At 39.9% G+C, this 18,670-nt stretch overlaps 1 protein-coding gene across 3 annotated transcripts in view; it reads right to left on the bottom strand.

Annotated features, from left to right (window-relative positions):
- Nucleotides 1-18,670, bottom strand: part of NKAIN4 (sodium/potassium transporting ATPase interacting 4) — a 65,420-nt gene that overhangs the window by 37,385 nt on the left and 9,365 nt on the right. For 2 of the 3 annotated variants that reach the window (XM_072110923.1, XM_072110925.1), the window contains exon 1: nt 3,687-3,945. The exons of the other annotated variant lie outside the window; for it this stretch is intronic. In XM_072110923.1, coding sequence (XP_071967024.1) covers nt 3,687-3,740 — 54 coding nt within the window. In that variant the 5' untranslated portion in view covers nt 3,741-3,945. Of the gene's footprint in view, nt 1-3,686; nt 3,946-18,670 lie in introns of those variants that run through there. 3 annotated transcript variants of the gene reach the window in all.

Below are 18,670 nucleotides of genomic sequence, written 5' to 3'. Positions count from 1 at the left end.
TGAAATATGGATTTATAGATTTCAGCTATAATCTGCACCAGGTTATAGTAAATTTAGTGTGCCATGGTGTCCTGGCCCATCAAGCCCACTTTTCAAAAGGAGGACGAAACAGGGAAGAGGCGCACAACAAGGTAATTGCAACTTTTTCATGCCTACAGAAAATGGTGTTGAAGGTATATTGCCCACCCAATGACTGTAATGAAGGCATGATGCCCCCCAATGACTGTAATGAGGGCATGATGTCCCCCAATGACTGTAATGAAGACATGATGCCCCCAAATGACTGTAATGAATGCATGATGCCCCCTAATTAATGTAATGAAGACATGATGCCCCCAATGACTTTAATGAAGGTATGATGCCCCCAATGACTGTAATGAGGGCAAGATGTCCCCCAATGACTGTAAAGAAGACATGATGCCCCCTAATTAATGTAATGAAAACATGATGCCCCCAATGACTGTAATGAAGGTTTGATGCCCCCAATGACTGTAATAAATACATGATGTCCCCCAATGACTGTAATAAAGGTATTATACCCCCAATAACTGTAATGAAGACATGATGCCCCCCAATGACTGTAATGAATGCCCCCAATAACTGTAATAAAGACATGATGCCTACCAATGACTGTAATGAAGGCATGATGCCCTCCAATGACTGTAATGAATGGATGATGCCCCCAAATGACTGTAATGAATGCATGATGCCAGCCAATGACTGTGATGAAGGCATGGTGCCCCCCCAATGACTGTAATGAAGGCATGGGGCCCCCCGATAAATGTAATGAATACATGATGCCCCCTAATGACTGTAATGAAGGAATGATGCCTCCAATGACTGTAATGAATGCATGATGCCCCCCAATGACTGTAATGAAGGCATGATGTCCCCCAACGGCTGTAATTAAGGCATGATGCCACTCAATGACAGTAATAAAGGCATGATGTCCCCCAATGACTGTAATGTGAGTCACTTCCTTCACAAACTCACTAGGGACCTCTGCATGAAATCTGTTACACTCCTTGCCATAGGTGTGCAATTTAGATAGACTGAGGCTGTTTGCACATGGTACATATTATGCATTGATTTTTAACTCAGATTTTAGTATGGAAAATCTGCAGGTTAATTCAGTAGATGGTATATATTCAAATTTGACCCATATTCTCCATATCAATAAATGATATCACACTTTGCAGTCCAGACCATTTTGTGCATATGCAGCTAGCCTAGGATACCTTTCGCTATTTGTGGTGGGGAATGGAGGGAGGTTGCACAGGTAATGGACAGCACAATGCCCACTTTTCTCTTGCCTGTTCCAGTAACTTTTCACCAGCTTGTTTTGGTTGCATAAAAACTTAACCTCAGGGACATAAAATTCCAAGGCTCAGTTATAAATTACAGCAAGTCACTGCAGCTCACAGCGATTTGCTTGTCCAAGCTTATACATAGATGTAATGATAAAGGAGGGGCAAGATCAACAAAATGGAAAACTTGTGAGACAAGGACATTCCAGCAAAATTTGCTTGACAAGTTTACAACATTACTATGATCGGCAGGTGTAGAACTCATAACACCCACAGGCCATAAAATCCTAAAAAGGCAATTACACTCAATAAAGATATTAACATGATCCATACAGAAATAATTGCTGAGTATCAACCTATGTACCAGAATCTAACTGTTTAAGTACTGCTTTTTATCGTAAACAAAATAAGTACTACAATTGTACCTTCCGTGTAGAAGGAAATTACTATTATAATACCACCACTACTCTAAAAGTACAAACAAGAAGATACTGCCTGTATGTACAAAAATACAACTACTAAATACTGCCTCCTGTGTACAAGAATATAACTACTATAATACTGCCTCCTATGTACAAGAATATAACTACTATAATACTCCCCCTATGTACAAGAATCTAACTACTATAATACTGCTCTCTATGTACAAGAATATAACTACTATAATACTGCCCCCTATGTACAAGAATATAACTACTATAATACTGCCCCCTATGTACAAGAATATAACTGCTATAATACTGCCCCCTATGTACAGGAATATAACTACTATAATACTACCCCCTATGTACAAGAATATAACTACTATAATACTGCCTCCTGTGTACAAGAATATAACTACTATAATACTGCCTCCTATGTACAAGAATATAACTACTATAATACTGCCCCCTATGTACAAGAATATAGCTACTATAACACTGCCCCCTATGTACAAGAATATAACTACTACATTACTGCCCCCTATGTACAAGAATCTAACTACTATAATACTGCTCTCTATGTACAAGAATATAACTACTATAATACTGCACCCTGTGTACAAGAATATAACTACTATAATACTGCTCCTATGTACAAGAGTATAATTACTATAATACTGCCCCCTATGTACAAGAATATAACTACTACAATACTGCTCCCTACGAACAAGAATATAACTACTATAATAGAGCCCCCTATGTACAAGAATATGACTACTAATATATTGCCATCTATGTACAAGAATATAACTACTATAATACTGCCTCTATGTAGAAGAAAATAACTACTATAATACTGCTTCCTATGTAGAATATTACTACTATAATACTGCCCCCTATGTACAAGAATATAAATACTATAATACTGCCCCTTATTTACAAGAATATAACTGTTTCCTATGTAGAATATAACTACTATAACATTTTTTTGTATGTAGAAAAATGCAACTGCCCCAAGAATATAACTATTATAATACTGCTCCTACGTACAAGAGTATAACTACTACAATACTGCCTGTATTTACAAAAATCAAATTACTATAATACTGCCCCTATGTACAGTAATATAACTACTGTAATACATCATAGACTGTAAGCTCTTGTGAGCAGGGCCCTCACTCCTATTGTTCCATATAACTGTTTGCACTCTGTAATATATTATTTTATTTCCATATGTTCCCTATGATTTGTAAAGCGCTAGGGAATATGATGGTGCTATATAAAGATTTTTATTATTATTCGTATGGACAAGAATATAATACAATAATATTGCCTGTTATGATGTGTAGAAAAAATGTGTAGAAAATAAAATACTATAATACTGCTTCTAATGTGCAAGAATTTCATGAGTATAATACTATTTAAGTGCTACCATTGTCAAGAATATAACTTATACAAGGACAAGACTAGGATATTTGGCTTCCTATGATACTTGGTTTTGAGAATGACAAGGTTGTTAGTCATGTGCCCATACAAAAACTCTTTTCTTGCATCTCCTTGTGGTGTGATATTTCTCACTTTTGTACCAGTTTTTCCTTTTAAAGAGTAAAACGGTAACACTGAAGATACAAGTGCGCCTCGGTCATGTGGTAGCGCCATGTGGCTTCTCATAGACATAGTTTTAAGGACATTTTTCACATTTCAGTTACAATTTTGCCAATATAAATATTAGCTTTGTGTTTGCTGTAGTTTCGGTGGTGGGGTGGTAGTCTATTTTTGAATAAGGACCACATACACAGTGATAGGAATGTCATAGCAAATGCATTAACCCCTTCATTGCACCCTCTAGATTATTGGATTTTTATAAACCTTCATACCATTAACTATAGCATAGAATAATGGAAAGCAGAATCCAATGTACAATGTAGCGTAATAGCAAAAGTCAATGGGAACTCACCAGCTGGACTGTACAGAGGAGAATTAAGGTGCATCTTCCCGTGCAGCATCCCATCCTCTTGCCTGGGTTGGGGGGCTCACAGTCCTTATGCAGACCCCCCTGTCAGTGAGCTGCCTGTTGTTATGAGGCTCTGCTGCCTGGGACCATGGTCTGGATACGGTCAGGGAGTATCTGCCTTCACCACACTGATATGCAGGAACAGATGCTTTTCTCACAATGTGATCAACTGATGCTCAGCCTCTCCTCCTTAATCTCCTATTCACACAATTGCAAGGAGGAGGGAGGGGGGGAGATGCTTGCCTTAAAGGAGCCGCACTCAACTAATCCCAGACAAAAGAGCCTGACAATAGTCATAGCCCTAGAGTTGATAATGAATGCATGTCATAATGTCCGCTGCAAACAGTCGCAGACAAAGAGTTTATATATGCGCCATTAGGGATGTCAGTGCATAACATAAATATCATTCTCTGCCATTGTAGTACTACAAATAATAAATTAATTCCCTCATATACCACTGGCAGGATATGTAGAAAAAGGCACCGAGAACAATGTCTAACTTTTTTGGTATTTTTTTTAGCATTTTAAGATAAAATAGCACAGCCTAATTTAATATCCAAAATAAAGAATCCAAATAATTCTACCATACAGTGCAAAAACACCACTGTATATGTATCATAAAAGGTCCACATATATTCTCCAAAATATTATAATTCAATTCCAGCACAATAAAATTACATACTCCTAAATAATATGTATTGATTCCTTAGGAACCCTAAAGAAACGTGGGTGATTTTGCATCTGCCTAGCAGTGCTCATATAGTGGTACCAGCCCCTATATGAGGTCATATTATAGTGTCAGCCATAGTGAATTATCATACATCTAGCAAGGATACTCATGTAAAAGTCAACTATAGTACAAAAAAGAGCTGGATACAGTGCACAATATAATAGTGTATGTTAACACTTGGTTGAAAATTACACCTGGGCTTTTTGAGACTTTTTGTAGCGCTACTGATGTTTAGGGGCACTTACTCATAGATCCAGGCACTGTGACTGGGGTCTTCTTGTATGTGTTATCCATGACCTCCTTCCTTCTAAAATCAACTTTGAAAATAATGCTAATGAGCCAGAAGTACTTTGGGGGCATTACAAGAGTCCCTCTGTGATCTGTCTTCACAGGTTGTGATTTTGTGTCAGAAACCTATGTCTCTACATAGGTTTGACCTAATGCATACATTTCCAGAAGGAATAACAAAAAACATCCTTGCTTCAGGGTGCAGTAACATGTGGCTAAAGATTTGCCTAATTAAATAGCTGTTAACATTTACAAAACACAACCGTTAACAAGATGCGTTCTGAAACTCATGCTTCAAACACCACGTGAGACTGCACCCTTAGAATTGAGTTCATGGACTTACTATAAATCACAGATGACATCTTTAAGCTGAGTTCTCTTTCAAATTCTACAACTTAGCCTATCATGTCATCTAATTCCAGCCATGATATGTTCCTGATCTTAGGTTCCATCAATGTTATCTCATTTACTTTATGAAAACAAACTCCTCCCCTGCTGCTATCCCTAAAACTATGTTCGCAGGTGTGTCCCCAAATACAGAAAATGCAGAAATGTAAGCCACAGTGCCCCCACAGTAGCAGAAATAGCAACAGTAACCAAAGAAGTAACAGTGCCAAAGATGTTACAGTGCCCCTATGGAAGCCAAAGAAGTAACAGTGTCTCATGATAGCCTGAGAAGTAACAGTGACCCAATATATTGCAGTTTTTAGTATTGTTATGTGTACAGTGTTGTTCCTGTCCCTTTTCCCATCAGAGCTCTCCTCTGGAGAAGTAACTGTATATGGCCGCATACACACGAACTTATGCCCGTCGGGCCACAGTCGTAAGCAGCTGTGAAAATGTTAATACAGGATTCAAACCAGCCAAACATATGGTAAACATGCAAAAATGCATACGTTTTCAGTCTGTTTAAAAATGGTCCGAGAACGCACTGTGTGACAGCACCCTCATAGAAAGATCCATCTTCTACTACAGGGAGATTGATTGTGGCTTTTAAAGGCTTTGCATTGTGATGACACATTAGATGATATTTTGTTGCAGGGTATTTTTGTGTTTTCTTCTCAAGAGTTTGCCTTGAGGAAAATAGTGTTTTGTAGAGTTTTAGTCTTGTGATCACTGCCTTTTTGTTGCAATGACTTGTCTTTCAATGAATTTCTCTAATGAGAAGTGAAAATAAATCAATCCAGATTTTTGGTGGAAAAAACAACTTTAATTCTCATTAGTTAACCATGCACGAGGACATGCCAGGGCCCAATCACATATGTGTTTCTATGGAAAAGCATGCAATCGGTAACCAGCACCTGGGTCATTTAAACAATACAACAGACCGGTTGATGGTTACTGATCACATGCGTTACCAGAGAAATACATATGCAATACGGCCGTGGCACGCTCCCGTGCGCTTGTGACTGAACCCTCACCCTGATCATGACAACCCACCCTACAGACAGGTTATTACAGCTCAAAACCTTAAACAGAAGTTAGACAAAAATAATCATTACAGAACCCTATTTAAAGCTGATGTCGAGGGGGTGTATGCCAGGTTATGGTTAGGCAGCTTGTGTGGAAGGTGGCTCTTGAGAGGCTGAAATGTTGCAATGTGGAGGACATGGTGCCAGGAGTCCAGGTATTAGCTATAGCCTGGCACAGGTTATAGCACAATACAATGTCAGGTAGGACCTTCATAGAATTATCTGGCTTGATAAATCCCCTACAATGTAATAAACTATAGCAGGTTAGTAGAAGTTCTGAACACAGGAGGAGGCAAGTATAATATTTGTTATTTAGAGGGGGCGTGGCTTGGCCGCAGGAGAGTATGGCCGCGTGAGTCCGGAGCTCCGCCGAGATAACCGCCAATTAGCGACACATAGCAGCTGCAGCAGCTAAACGCCGGTCAGCAAGAATGCCCAACTACACCGGGACACAGCAGGGGAGGAAGCGGGGGGCGAAAGAGCAGCACAACAAGCCGCAAATACAACTAAGCGGCGCGGGACCGGCAGCAGCGCCGAAAAAGCAAGATGGCGCCGCGCGCCCGCTCCTCAATCCAGGCACACGCTCAAGAGGAGCTTCTGAACGCCTGACATTCGGCAGGCAGCCGGACAAGAAAGGGGGACCAGGAGGTTCTCCCCTACTCACAACCCTCAAGGGGATAGAAAGTAAGTGCCTGCATAAGCCCTCCTCACCAGGAGACACACCAGCCACATGTCACACGGAGGAAGAGAGTAGCATGTCCCCTCTGTGCTTGCCTGGCAGCAGCAGCCATGGAGACACTTCTCCCTCTGCTTCTAGCAGCTCCAACCCAGGCAGCATAGATAACACTGACTCCCCTTCAGGAAGCCCTGCAAAACAAAAATCCAAACAGGATAATGAGCCTTATGTACAAGAGTTAAGCAATTCAGCACAATTTAATAGTACTGTTGAGGAAGATACAGACATGTTTGCCTCAATGAAAGCCTCAGACAGATATGTATCCGAAAACATGCTTAAGAACATGCTAACTGTTCTCAGAACTTCCCTACAAAAAGATATTTCCACCTTGATAAAACCGCTGCAGAACGCAATAGAGGAGGTGGGAGACAGAGTCGACCATGTGGAAAACAAAATGGCGGAATACGCTAATGCGTTCAATGAACTGGCAGATTTCCACAATTCCCTGGAAGACACTGTTTCATCAATTCAAGCTAAACTGGTCGATTCAGAAGACCGTGATAGGAGAAACAATATTAAAATAAGAGGAATACAAGAAACAGTGCCTAACTCTCAATTGCGCACATACGTGCAGCAAATGACGAAAACAATACTCCCGCATCTGGCCGATTATGAGCTTAGTATAGACAGAGCCCACCGTGTTCCAAAACCCAGCAATTTGCCAGACACCATACCAAGAGATGTGCTGGCTAGATATACGTTTTATCACGTTAAAGAGCAACTTTTGGGGCAAACAAGAAAACTACCTAACTTACCAACACCGTATGACAACATTAAGCTGTACGTGGACCTTTCTGCCGCTACTCTTCAGGCAAGAAGAAACTTTGGCCCCATAACCACCCTCCTAAGAGATCACGAAATTCAGTATAGATGGGGGTTCCCGACGAAAATACTTGTTAAGAGGCAGAATAACATTATACAGATAAAATCTCTGGAAGAAGGCTTTGAAATCCTAGAGACATGGGGCATATCACAGGAAAAAATTGAGCTAGCGAAAACACGACCCAAAGCTCCAACAAGAGTTAGCCCTGATTGGCATGCTAACACCAGATGAACTGATGTACTTTAACCGATCATTTGTTGGCGGTCTCGAGGCGGTAACTTCTGGACATTCACGTTTCCACCATGATTACCTATACCCTCACTTTTGCATTAGTACTATATAGGTGATATTAGTACTACTTGGTTTTTAACTGTGTCACTTACTAAGTTCGACACAACTGTTGTTATGTTAGACCTGAAACTACTAAAAAAATCTCAAATATCCCTTGGCTTAGGGCCATTTCCTTGTACCAAACGCTATGGTTGCCTATCATTTTCACATAGCTTGGACAATTATCTCCCACCATGAGTATCAAACTACTTTCGTTAAATGCCAAAGGACTCAATAGTCCGTTCAAAAGATCCATGCTATGGAAGCAAGCTATGGAGAGTAAGGGGGATATAATTTGCATTCAGGAGACCCATGTGTGTGGGAAAAATGTCCCCAAATTAATACACGCAAGGTTTCCTGAAATCATTATGTCTTCATATGTTAAAAAAAAAAGAGGAGTATTAATCGCATTTAAGGATACACTTGCTCTGACAATACACGGCACCTATATTGACCCCCAAAGTCGCTACATCATTATAGTATGTACCATTAACAATTTAGATTACACAATAGCTAATATATACGCTCCCAATAAAAGGCAAGGTCCTTTTCTGAAAAAAATTCTTTCCAAAATTCAGAAGGTAAAAAGAGGAGCCCTACTGATTTGTGGAGATTTTAACTCAATAGGTAATACAGAACACGACACTACTTCCAAATCTCTCCACAGAAATTTCACCCTAAACCCGCTGTTATGGGACAACAACCTATACGATATATGGAGAATTCATCACACTACAGAGAAAGATTATACTTTCTATTCCCCAAGACATAAGACCTACTCACGTATTGACATGATAATCTCAGATAGGTTTTTATTAGACAGAATGCTATCTTCTCGCATTGGTAGCATACAATGGTCAGACCACGCTCCAGTAGAAGTTACATTCAAAGACACACTCTCCTGTAACACAGATTATATATGGAAAATGAATTCCTCAGACTTGGCAAAACCAGAAAATTCGGCAATCATAGAGAATAGCCTGAGAAATTTCCTCTCTTCTAATAATAACGATGCAGCAAGTCCATTTTCAGTGTGGATTACACACAAAATGTACATTAAAGATGACTTGATTAAACTGGGTAGCAGAATAAAAAGAGAAAGAAATAGGGAAATAACGTCTCTGATGCTTCAAATAGAGTTCCTAGAAAGGCAAAATAAAATGCAGACCTCTATCTCTATTAATAATGCCCTAACTGAAGCTAGGAATAATCTACGCAATCTACTGCTAGATAACTATGCCAAATCGCTAGAAAAACTCAAAATTAAATATTATGCCCAAGATCAAAAAGCCGGGGCTTTGTTGGCTCGCCGTTTAAAGCAACGTAACCAAAAAACAAGGATACCCTTCATTTTTCACCATAAGACAAGGGCAAAATTAATGTCTCCTAGAGACATTGCAAACGGCTTTATGGATTACTATTCGGAATTATACAACTTAGCAAATAACAATTTAGTACAACCCCCCACTACAGACTCAATAGCAAATTACCTCGACAAACTTCAACTTCCCAAATTATCTGAGACACAATTGGCAAAACTAAACGAGCCTATAACAGTAGAGGAAATTAGTAGAACTATCAAAACACTGCCATTGAACAAAGCTCCTGGCCCAGACGGCCTCACAGGAGCATATTACAAAAAATTTTCAAAAATTCTTACCCCACATATGCTTAAAATATACTCTTTAGCCACACAAACAGGAAATTTCCCAAAAGAACTACTTGAAGCCATAATCATTACCCTCCCCAAACCGGGGAAAACACCAGACTCCCCTGCCAACTTCCGTCCAATCTCCTTGTTGAACGAGGACATAAAAATCTACGCTAAAATGCTCGCCATGAGGCTAAAACCAATTCTAAAAATATTAATAGGTCCAGACCAAGCTGGTTTTATTCCCTCCAGACAGGCTCCGGACAACACCAGAAGGGCCATAAACCTAATACACCATTGTGAGCTCAATAACACTCCAGCTGCTATAATAACTGTCGACGCTGAAAAAGCGTTCGACAGGGTAAATTGGGAATACTTATTTGCTGTACTCCAAAAATATGGCCTCAATGGCCATATTTATATGGCAATCAAGGCATTATACTCATTCCCTTCAACCACTGTATTTGTCAATGGTGTGCGTTCCCGCGAATTTACCTTAACAAATGGTACGAGACAAGGGTGTCCCCTATCCCCTATTATTTTTATTTTAGCAATAGAACCGCTCGCTATAACAATTAGAGCTAACCCAGACATTCAAGGAATAAAAATTGGCAAATCAGAACACAAAATAGGACTGTTTGCGGATGATATAATCCTGTTCACAACAAACCTAGAACACTCAATAAGGCATATATTCGCAACAATGGAAAACTTTGGCAACATATCATACTACAAAATAAACAGCAATAAAACACAAATCCTCCCAGTTAATATTAAGAGCAAAGAACTAAAAAATCTAAAACAAAAATATGAGCTAGACTGGAGGAAACAGAGCATTAAATATTTGGGGATCGAGCTCACCTTCCCAGTAGACAAACTATTCCCCACCAACTATTTGCCGCTAATATCCAAGGTGAACATAGACCTGGAAAAATATTCAAAAGTTATTTTATCTTGGTTCGGCAGAATTGCAACATACAAAATGTTAATCCTACCGAAATACCTATACGTAATACGAACCATACCAATCCCCGTACCTGAGTCCTTCTTTATAAAAACCAAAACACAACTTAATAAATTCATTTGGCAGGGCAACCACCCACGAATAGCTTTTAAAACGCTTTCCAAAAACAAAAAAATAGGAGGGCTAGGCCTTCCAGATCTAAAAGATTACTATTACGCATCCTTGTTAGATCAATCACAATTTTGGTGGTCAGAATCACCTGACAAATTATGGTCCAACATTGAAAAAAACTATCAAAAGAATATACACCTTATAAACAGAATACTGACCCACACATGGAGAATAAAACCTCCCCCCTCTAAATTAATAACTATGCAAGCAACTGATAGAGCATGGGAAAAACTTGTTTTAAACCAAAAAGAAGCACAAGATATCCCCCCACAACACATCCCAATTAAACTCCTGGAACTGAATATTCCAAATATGAACCTAAACACCTGGTGTACTAACGGGGCCCACTCCATAAATGATATACTCTCCAATGGGATTGTCTCCCCCTACAATATCCTAATGGAAACATTTTTCCTCCCATCAGCTGAATTTTTTCAATACATGAGAATACGTAGCTTTTTAAATACGACACCCACCCATTACCCAAGTATGAACCCCAAGATTATTCAAAAGTTACAAGACCCATTGGGCATTAAAAAAGGTATATCATATTTTTACAACTTGTTAGAAAATAAACAGTTATTCTCTAAACTCCCTTATATGCTCAAATGGGAACTAGACTTAAATACATCCTTCTCAGAAGACCAATGGGTAAAGGCGATTCATCTAGCCAACTCGGTAACCAGATGCTCCTCCCAGCAAGAAACACTGGCCAAAACACGCATGAGATGGTACTTCACTCCCTCCCGTTTGAATAAGATATTTCCCTCCACTTCACCACTATGCTGGAGGAACTGCGGGGGCAATGGATCAATACTACACATTTTATGGTCATGCCCAGTAATAAAACCACTATGGGAAAAAATGTTCCAGACACTCTCCGATACCCTAAACCACTACATAGCACCCTCGCCAGCTACTGCACTACTGCTGATGGGAGTAGAAAAATACCCTACTAACAATAGAACTATCATCACCCACACTTTAATGGCCACAAAATTAATTATTACCAGACATTGGAAGGAAATCGCTTGCCCGAAAGCGAGCCAAGTTATTAACCAGGTAAATAACAACTGCACATTTGAAAAATACATAGCCTTCCAGGAAAATAAATTCCATAGATACAAACAAGCATGGGACAAATGGATTAACAGCCCTAACTACCAAGGGCAAACTTAGATATGCTAGAAACCAGTATCAGGTCAAGGTTAACCTTGTTTAACTGTTGAAGTGTTACTAACGGTTGTTTACGGTTACTCAGTTCTACATATCAGTCACACCACCAATATTCTTTGAGAACTAAGATAAGTTATTGTATTATTGCTTTATTGTGATTCACTACTTTAAGAGGAAATAACTTTAGTTCTTCTTTCCAAAGTACTTAGAACTGGATTGTTAAGTATAATAACATACTTTTGTTTCTGTATTTTAACTAAAACTTCAATAAAAAAAAAAAAAAAAAAAAAAAAAATATTTGTTATTTAATGTATCCCTTTGTTTTCCTGTATGCTGTGGATTAGGGTACATTCACACAGCGGTATTACACAGAATATTACATTCAAGAAAGTGTGTTTTTAAATAAAATTTTGCATTAGTAATTGTTCTGTCTAAAAGACTGCATTTATTAGGCTGCTATTATTTTGTTGGAAAAGCTCAAACACCACAGGCTTTCCTACCCCAGTAATGCCAGGGGTTGCTTCTGTTTTATTGTATCTGGAAGGTTATAGAAAACGGGGCGTTCACACATTTAGTTTTTCAGATTTCTGAGGTTTCCGATGTCCAAACAAGGAGTGGAGTGAAAAAAGAAGAGGATGTTATATTCTCACACATTGGGGCACATTTACTTACCTGTCCAACATTCATTCACTAAAATCGCCCAGGTCCGCCGGAGTTCACCTTCTTCTTCCTGGTGCATGTAAGGGCATTGGATTATGACACAATTTGAAAGTTAAATCCCTTGCTCAGTCCGAATCAGTCAAATCGTCCGGTGGCCTGCCCCCCGATTTCTGTCGCATGGAAGCCACAATCCCAGTCCAGACACCTGTAACCTACCTGTCCGAGATGTGCAATCCCCGGAAAAAGTACAAAGTCAGACGAAAGTGCAGCGTGCGACCCTTAGTAAATGAGCCCCATTATGATCCACATCTGCTTTCGGCTTTGAAAACTGCATCTGAAACACTGAATTTGTGAATTCCAGCCAAAAACAAAGAAGGGTGCTGTCGCAAGGTGCGTTCTTGGTGCATTTTTAAACGCACTGAAATAGCATGTGTTTTTGCATGTTAACCTTGCGTTTGGCTGGCTTGAATCAGTTTCAAAGCTGCTTACACTTCTAGTAATGAAGAAAAACAGATTCAAACCAGTCAAATGAATGGTAAACATGCAAAAATGCATGCATTTCAGTATATTTAAAAATGCACCAAGAATGATCCAAGAACTGTCCAAGAATGCACAGTGAGATAACACCCTAAGGAACAGTAGCTTGGTATTACTGGGATGGGAGAGGTTTTTAGCCTGCTTCTGCCCCAGACATTTGTAGATTATCAGGGAAAAGACTGTAGGTGATTGATCCTAAATCTGATGCTTATGGTGGATATATAAGGGCGAGAGGGGTAAGTATTACCCCTTTTTACTACCGAAGAATATACCCCAGCCTTAGTTATTAGAAAGGCTATAACAACTGTGATGTCACCTCTGAGCCTATATATACATACAGAGATCAATGGTGCCCGGAGGAACAGCGAAGGACTGCAGCGCCAGGTAAGGTAAGTACTGGTTCTGTCTTGTCTTCACACCACCCGGGACTTCTTTTAAAAAATCTTAAATCCTGGACAACCCCTTTAAATGGGTGTCAGGCCCTTTCATTTGGACCAATGCCGCACATCCCCAGAAAGGTCTGCTTTCCTGCAGAAACTATGCTACATCAATATCTATGGGGCAGATTTACTTAGCCGGTCCTGTTGCGATCCCCGAGGTGCGTTGTCTGATGAAGTCCAGCGCGATTCTTCAAGATCGTGCATCCATTTTCCTACATCTGTCGCTTCCCCACTGAGGTCCGCCGAAGTTCACCTTCTTCTTCCTGGTATATGTGAGTTCATTGTCTTGCTACACAAATTGACTTATATATCCCGCGGTTTGTCCGAATCTGTTGGGTTGCCGTCGGCTACATCCCCGTTTTGTGTCGCATGGAAGTGGGCACAAGTTTGCGCAAAAATCCGATCGCATGCGCCAAAAACCCCACTTAAATGCAAATCGGAAATAGTCAGGAAACCCAACAAGAATGCGCAGTGCGGACCCTTAGTAAATGTGCCCCTATGTCTGGTACTGGTGTCACATTTATTGGAAAGGTTGCCCATACTAAACAGAAAACATGGCTGCTTTCTTTTAAGATCTGCACTACAATTGGATCACAAGTGTATTCCATCCTTCCTGTTCCTATGAATATTTGTATATTATTGTACTACTTCTGTTTTACACTTATAAATAACATTTATTTAAAAAAAAAATGTATTTAAGAAAATACCTAAATCACATCTACTCACAGATTAAGTGTGGTGGCTGGAGGCTGAGCCCCATTTACTTCAAAAAAGCTGTACACAGCCTGATAAACCAGGGACACTTGCTCAAAGATCCAGGCATTGTGGCTGTGGTAATTTTCTTATGTTTGTTATCCATAGCCTCAATCCTTCTAAAATCAACTTTTACAATTATGCTTGTGAACCTGAAGCCCCTCCATGCTGTAGTTCACAGGCTGTTACAGTGTGCATGGAGCACTTCCCCCTCCCAGTGTGCACTGAAACTTCCTCTGCAAATCAGGGGGAGGGCGGGGTAACCTGTGATGCTGCAGCACAAAGGATCTTTGGTAACACCCCCACAAGACCTATAGGTTCATTAGCATTATTTTAAAAGTTGATTTAAGAAGGAAAGAGGCCATGGATAACAAGTATAAGATTACCGTAGTCACAGTGCCTGGATCTATGAGTAATGTGTCCCTGGTTTATCATGTTTGATGTTAGATTTCCTTGAAGGTTCTCAGTTCTTAGTAAATTATGTTTATTTTGTAATTAAATAATTCAGAATATCTGGTAATTATAGCAAAAATATATGTTTTACCTCTTTTACATTAAAGCTGGAAACAGGTAGCCACAACAATGGCTATATATGTAACTTTTAATTCTCTTAGGTAAAACATGACCTCACTGTTCATCATCAATAGATGCTGCATAACTTGTGTCTAGTTACCTACTGCCATCTAGTGGATGACTAGAGTGATTATGAATCAGCAAAAAAATGTTTTCATATATACAGGCGGTCCCCTACTTAAGAACACCTGACTTACATACGACCCCTAGTTACAAACGGACCTCTGGATTTTGGTAATTTACTGTACTTTAGTCCTAGGCTACAATAAACTGCTGTAACAGTTATCACAGGTGTCTGTAATTAAGATTTATTGTTAATCCTGGTTCTTATGACAATCCAACATTTTTAAAATCCAATTGTCACAGAGACTAAAAAAATTTTGACTGGGGTTACAATAATAAAGTATACGCTTCCGACTTACATACAAACTCAACTTAAGAACAAACCTACAGAACCTATCTTGTATGTAATCCGGGGACTGCCCCCTTTTGTTTTGATTACTGCTTTGCACACACTTGGCTAGCACCGATAGCGGGTGTTACAGGTAAGTGTTTGCTGCAATATGCAATCGGCTATGGAGAGGGTTCAGCCCGAGCACAGAGCTCAGACACTCACTGATCACTTCCTGCCAAAACATCATGAGCAGAGAAAGTACAAACTACAAGAAGATAAGTGATCTGTGTAACAGTGTAAAAGCCTGTCCGCCTCCGTCTGTCATGCCTCTGTGTAATAGAAACTTCATGCATCTCATCTCTGATCTGTCTCATCTTTCTATGTGTCAGTGTTAGTACAATGTCAGAAGGAAGTGTATTTTCACCTGTATGATAATCTAACCACATTGTCACCCCACAGAACTAGATAGATTATTATGTGTCTGCTTAGAGAGGCCCCACCCACACCCTGGGATTTTGCATTGAGCAGCCTAGGGAGTGATAGGAGCTAAAACAGCAATAACACTAAGTAACATTGTATAGTAAGGGGTTAAAATGATATCTATTGTGTTTACATCACTGGGGGATTGAGATAATTTTCTTTAGTTGGAAAACCCTTTTAAGGTTTCCCCGAGGTGAAAGACCAGGGGCATCAGGGGTGCTCTCATTATATTAGGTGCAGGCACCTGCACACCCCCAGGAGGGCTATATGAACCCCTCTACCTGGTATTAAATCCAGAACCTTGGAGAAGTCATAGCTTGAATCCCTGGATCGCATTGATACCAAACCTTATCCATTTGCTATGGACGCCGAGGTCCTTTTTCGTTTCATTTTTCACTACCCACCTTCAAAAATCTATAACTTTTTAATTTTTCCACGTACAGAGCTGTGTGAGGGCTTGTTTTCTATGTAACAAATTGCACTTCATTGTGACTGTATTTAATATTCCATGCCGTGTACTAGGAAGCAGGAAAAAATTCCAAATGCAGTGAAATTGGTAAAAAAATGGATTTACACGGTTTTCTTGTGGGCCTGGATTTTACAGCTTTCACTGACTGCCCCAAATGACATGTCTACTTTATTCTTTAGATCGGTACGATGACAGGGATAACAACTTTGTGTAGGTTTTATAATATTTTCATACATTTACAAAAATTTAAACCTCCTGCACAAAAAATGTATTTTTTATTTTGCCAGATTCTGGCAATAATAACTTTTTCATACTTTGGTGTATGGAGCTGTGTGTGTTGCCATTTTGTGGAACTTTTGATGACGTTTTCAATGCTTCTATATTTATGACTGTATGGCCTTTTGATCAGTATTTATTGAATTTTTAATATTTTTCAAAATGGCAAAAAAAGTGCTTTTTCGAATTTGGGCACTATCTTCAATTACAGGGTTAAACACAATGAAAAAACTTTATTATATTTTGATAGATCGGGCATTTATGGACGCGGCGATACCTAATGTGGTTATGATTTTTACAGTTTATTTATATGACTTCTAGGGAAAGGGGGGTGTTTTTTTTAATATATATTTTTTTCTTTTAACTTAGCGAATCACACATTGTAATGAATGCCTTAAAACGATACAGCCACTGGTCTTTGAAAGACCCAAGGCTGTCATGGCAACCGATTGCCCCCCCCCCCGGTGACGCAAGAGGGAGCAACGATGCTCACAAGATGGCGGCACCCATGCGCCACCATCTTGTTGAAGCTGCCGGCAGCTATAATAGATTAGATATGGTGTCATTGGTCAGCAGCACATGCTTGTGATGAGATGACAGGAGGCAGGTTTTTTGCTGATTGTAGTTTTTTTGAGAGCTGGAAACTGTGGTTGCTATGGGCCAAAAAAAGGTGCTAAATGAGGACAGAGAGGCAAAATACTTTAAGTAATGATTCCCAGGGACACCTAGAGCAGAATTATGGATTTTAGTTTTTTTTCTCAGAATGACGGTTACACTTTAAAGGACACCTGTCATCAGGTCTGTGTCACTGGTCCTGTCACCACTACCTGTTGGAGCAGCTCACAAGGATCCCATCCCAGCCTTTATCTAGTTATTTCATACATTATTCATTATAAAATCATCTATTCTTTATTATGTAAATGAGGCTGGTCACATGGTCAGAGGCAGTGATGTCACCCCTGTTACCCCTGTCCTCCCCCTGCTAAAGAAACACGTGCAGTCATCATTGTACTACACAAAACTGGCCTAACAGGGAAGAGTATTGCAGCTAGAAAGATTGCACCAATCTATCGCATCATCATGGAAATCAAGGAGAGAGGTTCCATTGTTGCCAAAAAGGCTCCAGGGTGCCCAAGAAGGACCAGAAGCGCCAGGACTGTCTCCTAAAGGTGTTTCAACTTTGGGATGGGGCTACCAGCAGTGCAGAGCTAGCTCAGGAATGGCAGCAGGCAGGTGTGAGTGCATCTGCACGCACTGTGAGGCAGAGACTCTTGGAGCAAGGCCAGGTGTCAAGGAGGACAGCAAAGAAGCCACTTCTCTCCAGAAAAAAAGTCAGGGGGAGACTGATATTCTGCAAAAGTTACAGGTAGTGGACTGCTGAGGACTGGGGTAAAGTCATTTTCTCTGATGAATCCCCTTTCTGATTGTTTGGAACATCTGGAAAACAGCTTGTTTGGAGAAGACAAGGTGAGCGATACCACCAGTCTTGTCTCATGCCAACTGTAAAGCATCCTAGTAAAGAGAAGAGTAGCAAGATATGCAAATCACATCATATAACCCCCCAGACGAAGGCTCATTCGAGCCGAAACATGCGTCAGGGCGGGAGTCACCCTGGACCTGGGAATACGCTGCTTGATCATGGGTAAGAGACCCTGTTCACCTTAAAACTTTATTAGGGCAAGTGCAATATATTGTTACAATTACATTGAAGGACCTGAACGGTACACAAATACCTGATACACTTTATCCCTATAAAATTTGCAATGCAGTAACTTTCTCCCTTTGTGTCCAATGGTGTTACTCCTCTATCTGCCTACCCCCATCTGTGGCTGCACATGTTTTATTTGAAAAAACTCTTTTATGGTTTTTGTATGTTTAACTCAATAAAGTATTGTTGAATTATAGTTGCATTATGTGTTTATGTCCTGGGTCCGTCTACTTATCTAGGTAGACAAAATAGGTTCATATTGAGCTGTATATAGCAGTATTATATGGCTGTATACT

This window comes from Engystomops pustulosus, chromosome 6 (assembly GCF_040894005.1).
Source record: "Engystomops pustulosus chromosome 6, aEngPut4.maternal, whole genome shotgun sequence".
In the NCBI taxonomy this organism is placed as follows: Eukaryota; Metazoa; Chordata; class Amphibia; order Anura; family Leptodactylidae; genus Engystomops; species Engystomops pustulosus.
Note: the sequence above shows the minus strand (reverse complement) of the source record. Positions and strands in the feature narration are given on the sequence as shown.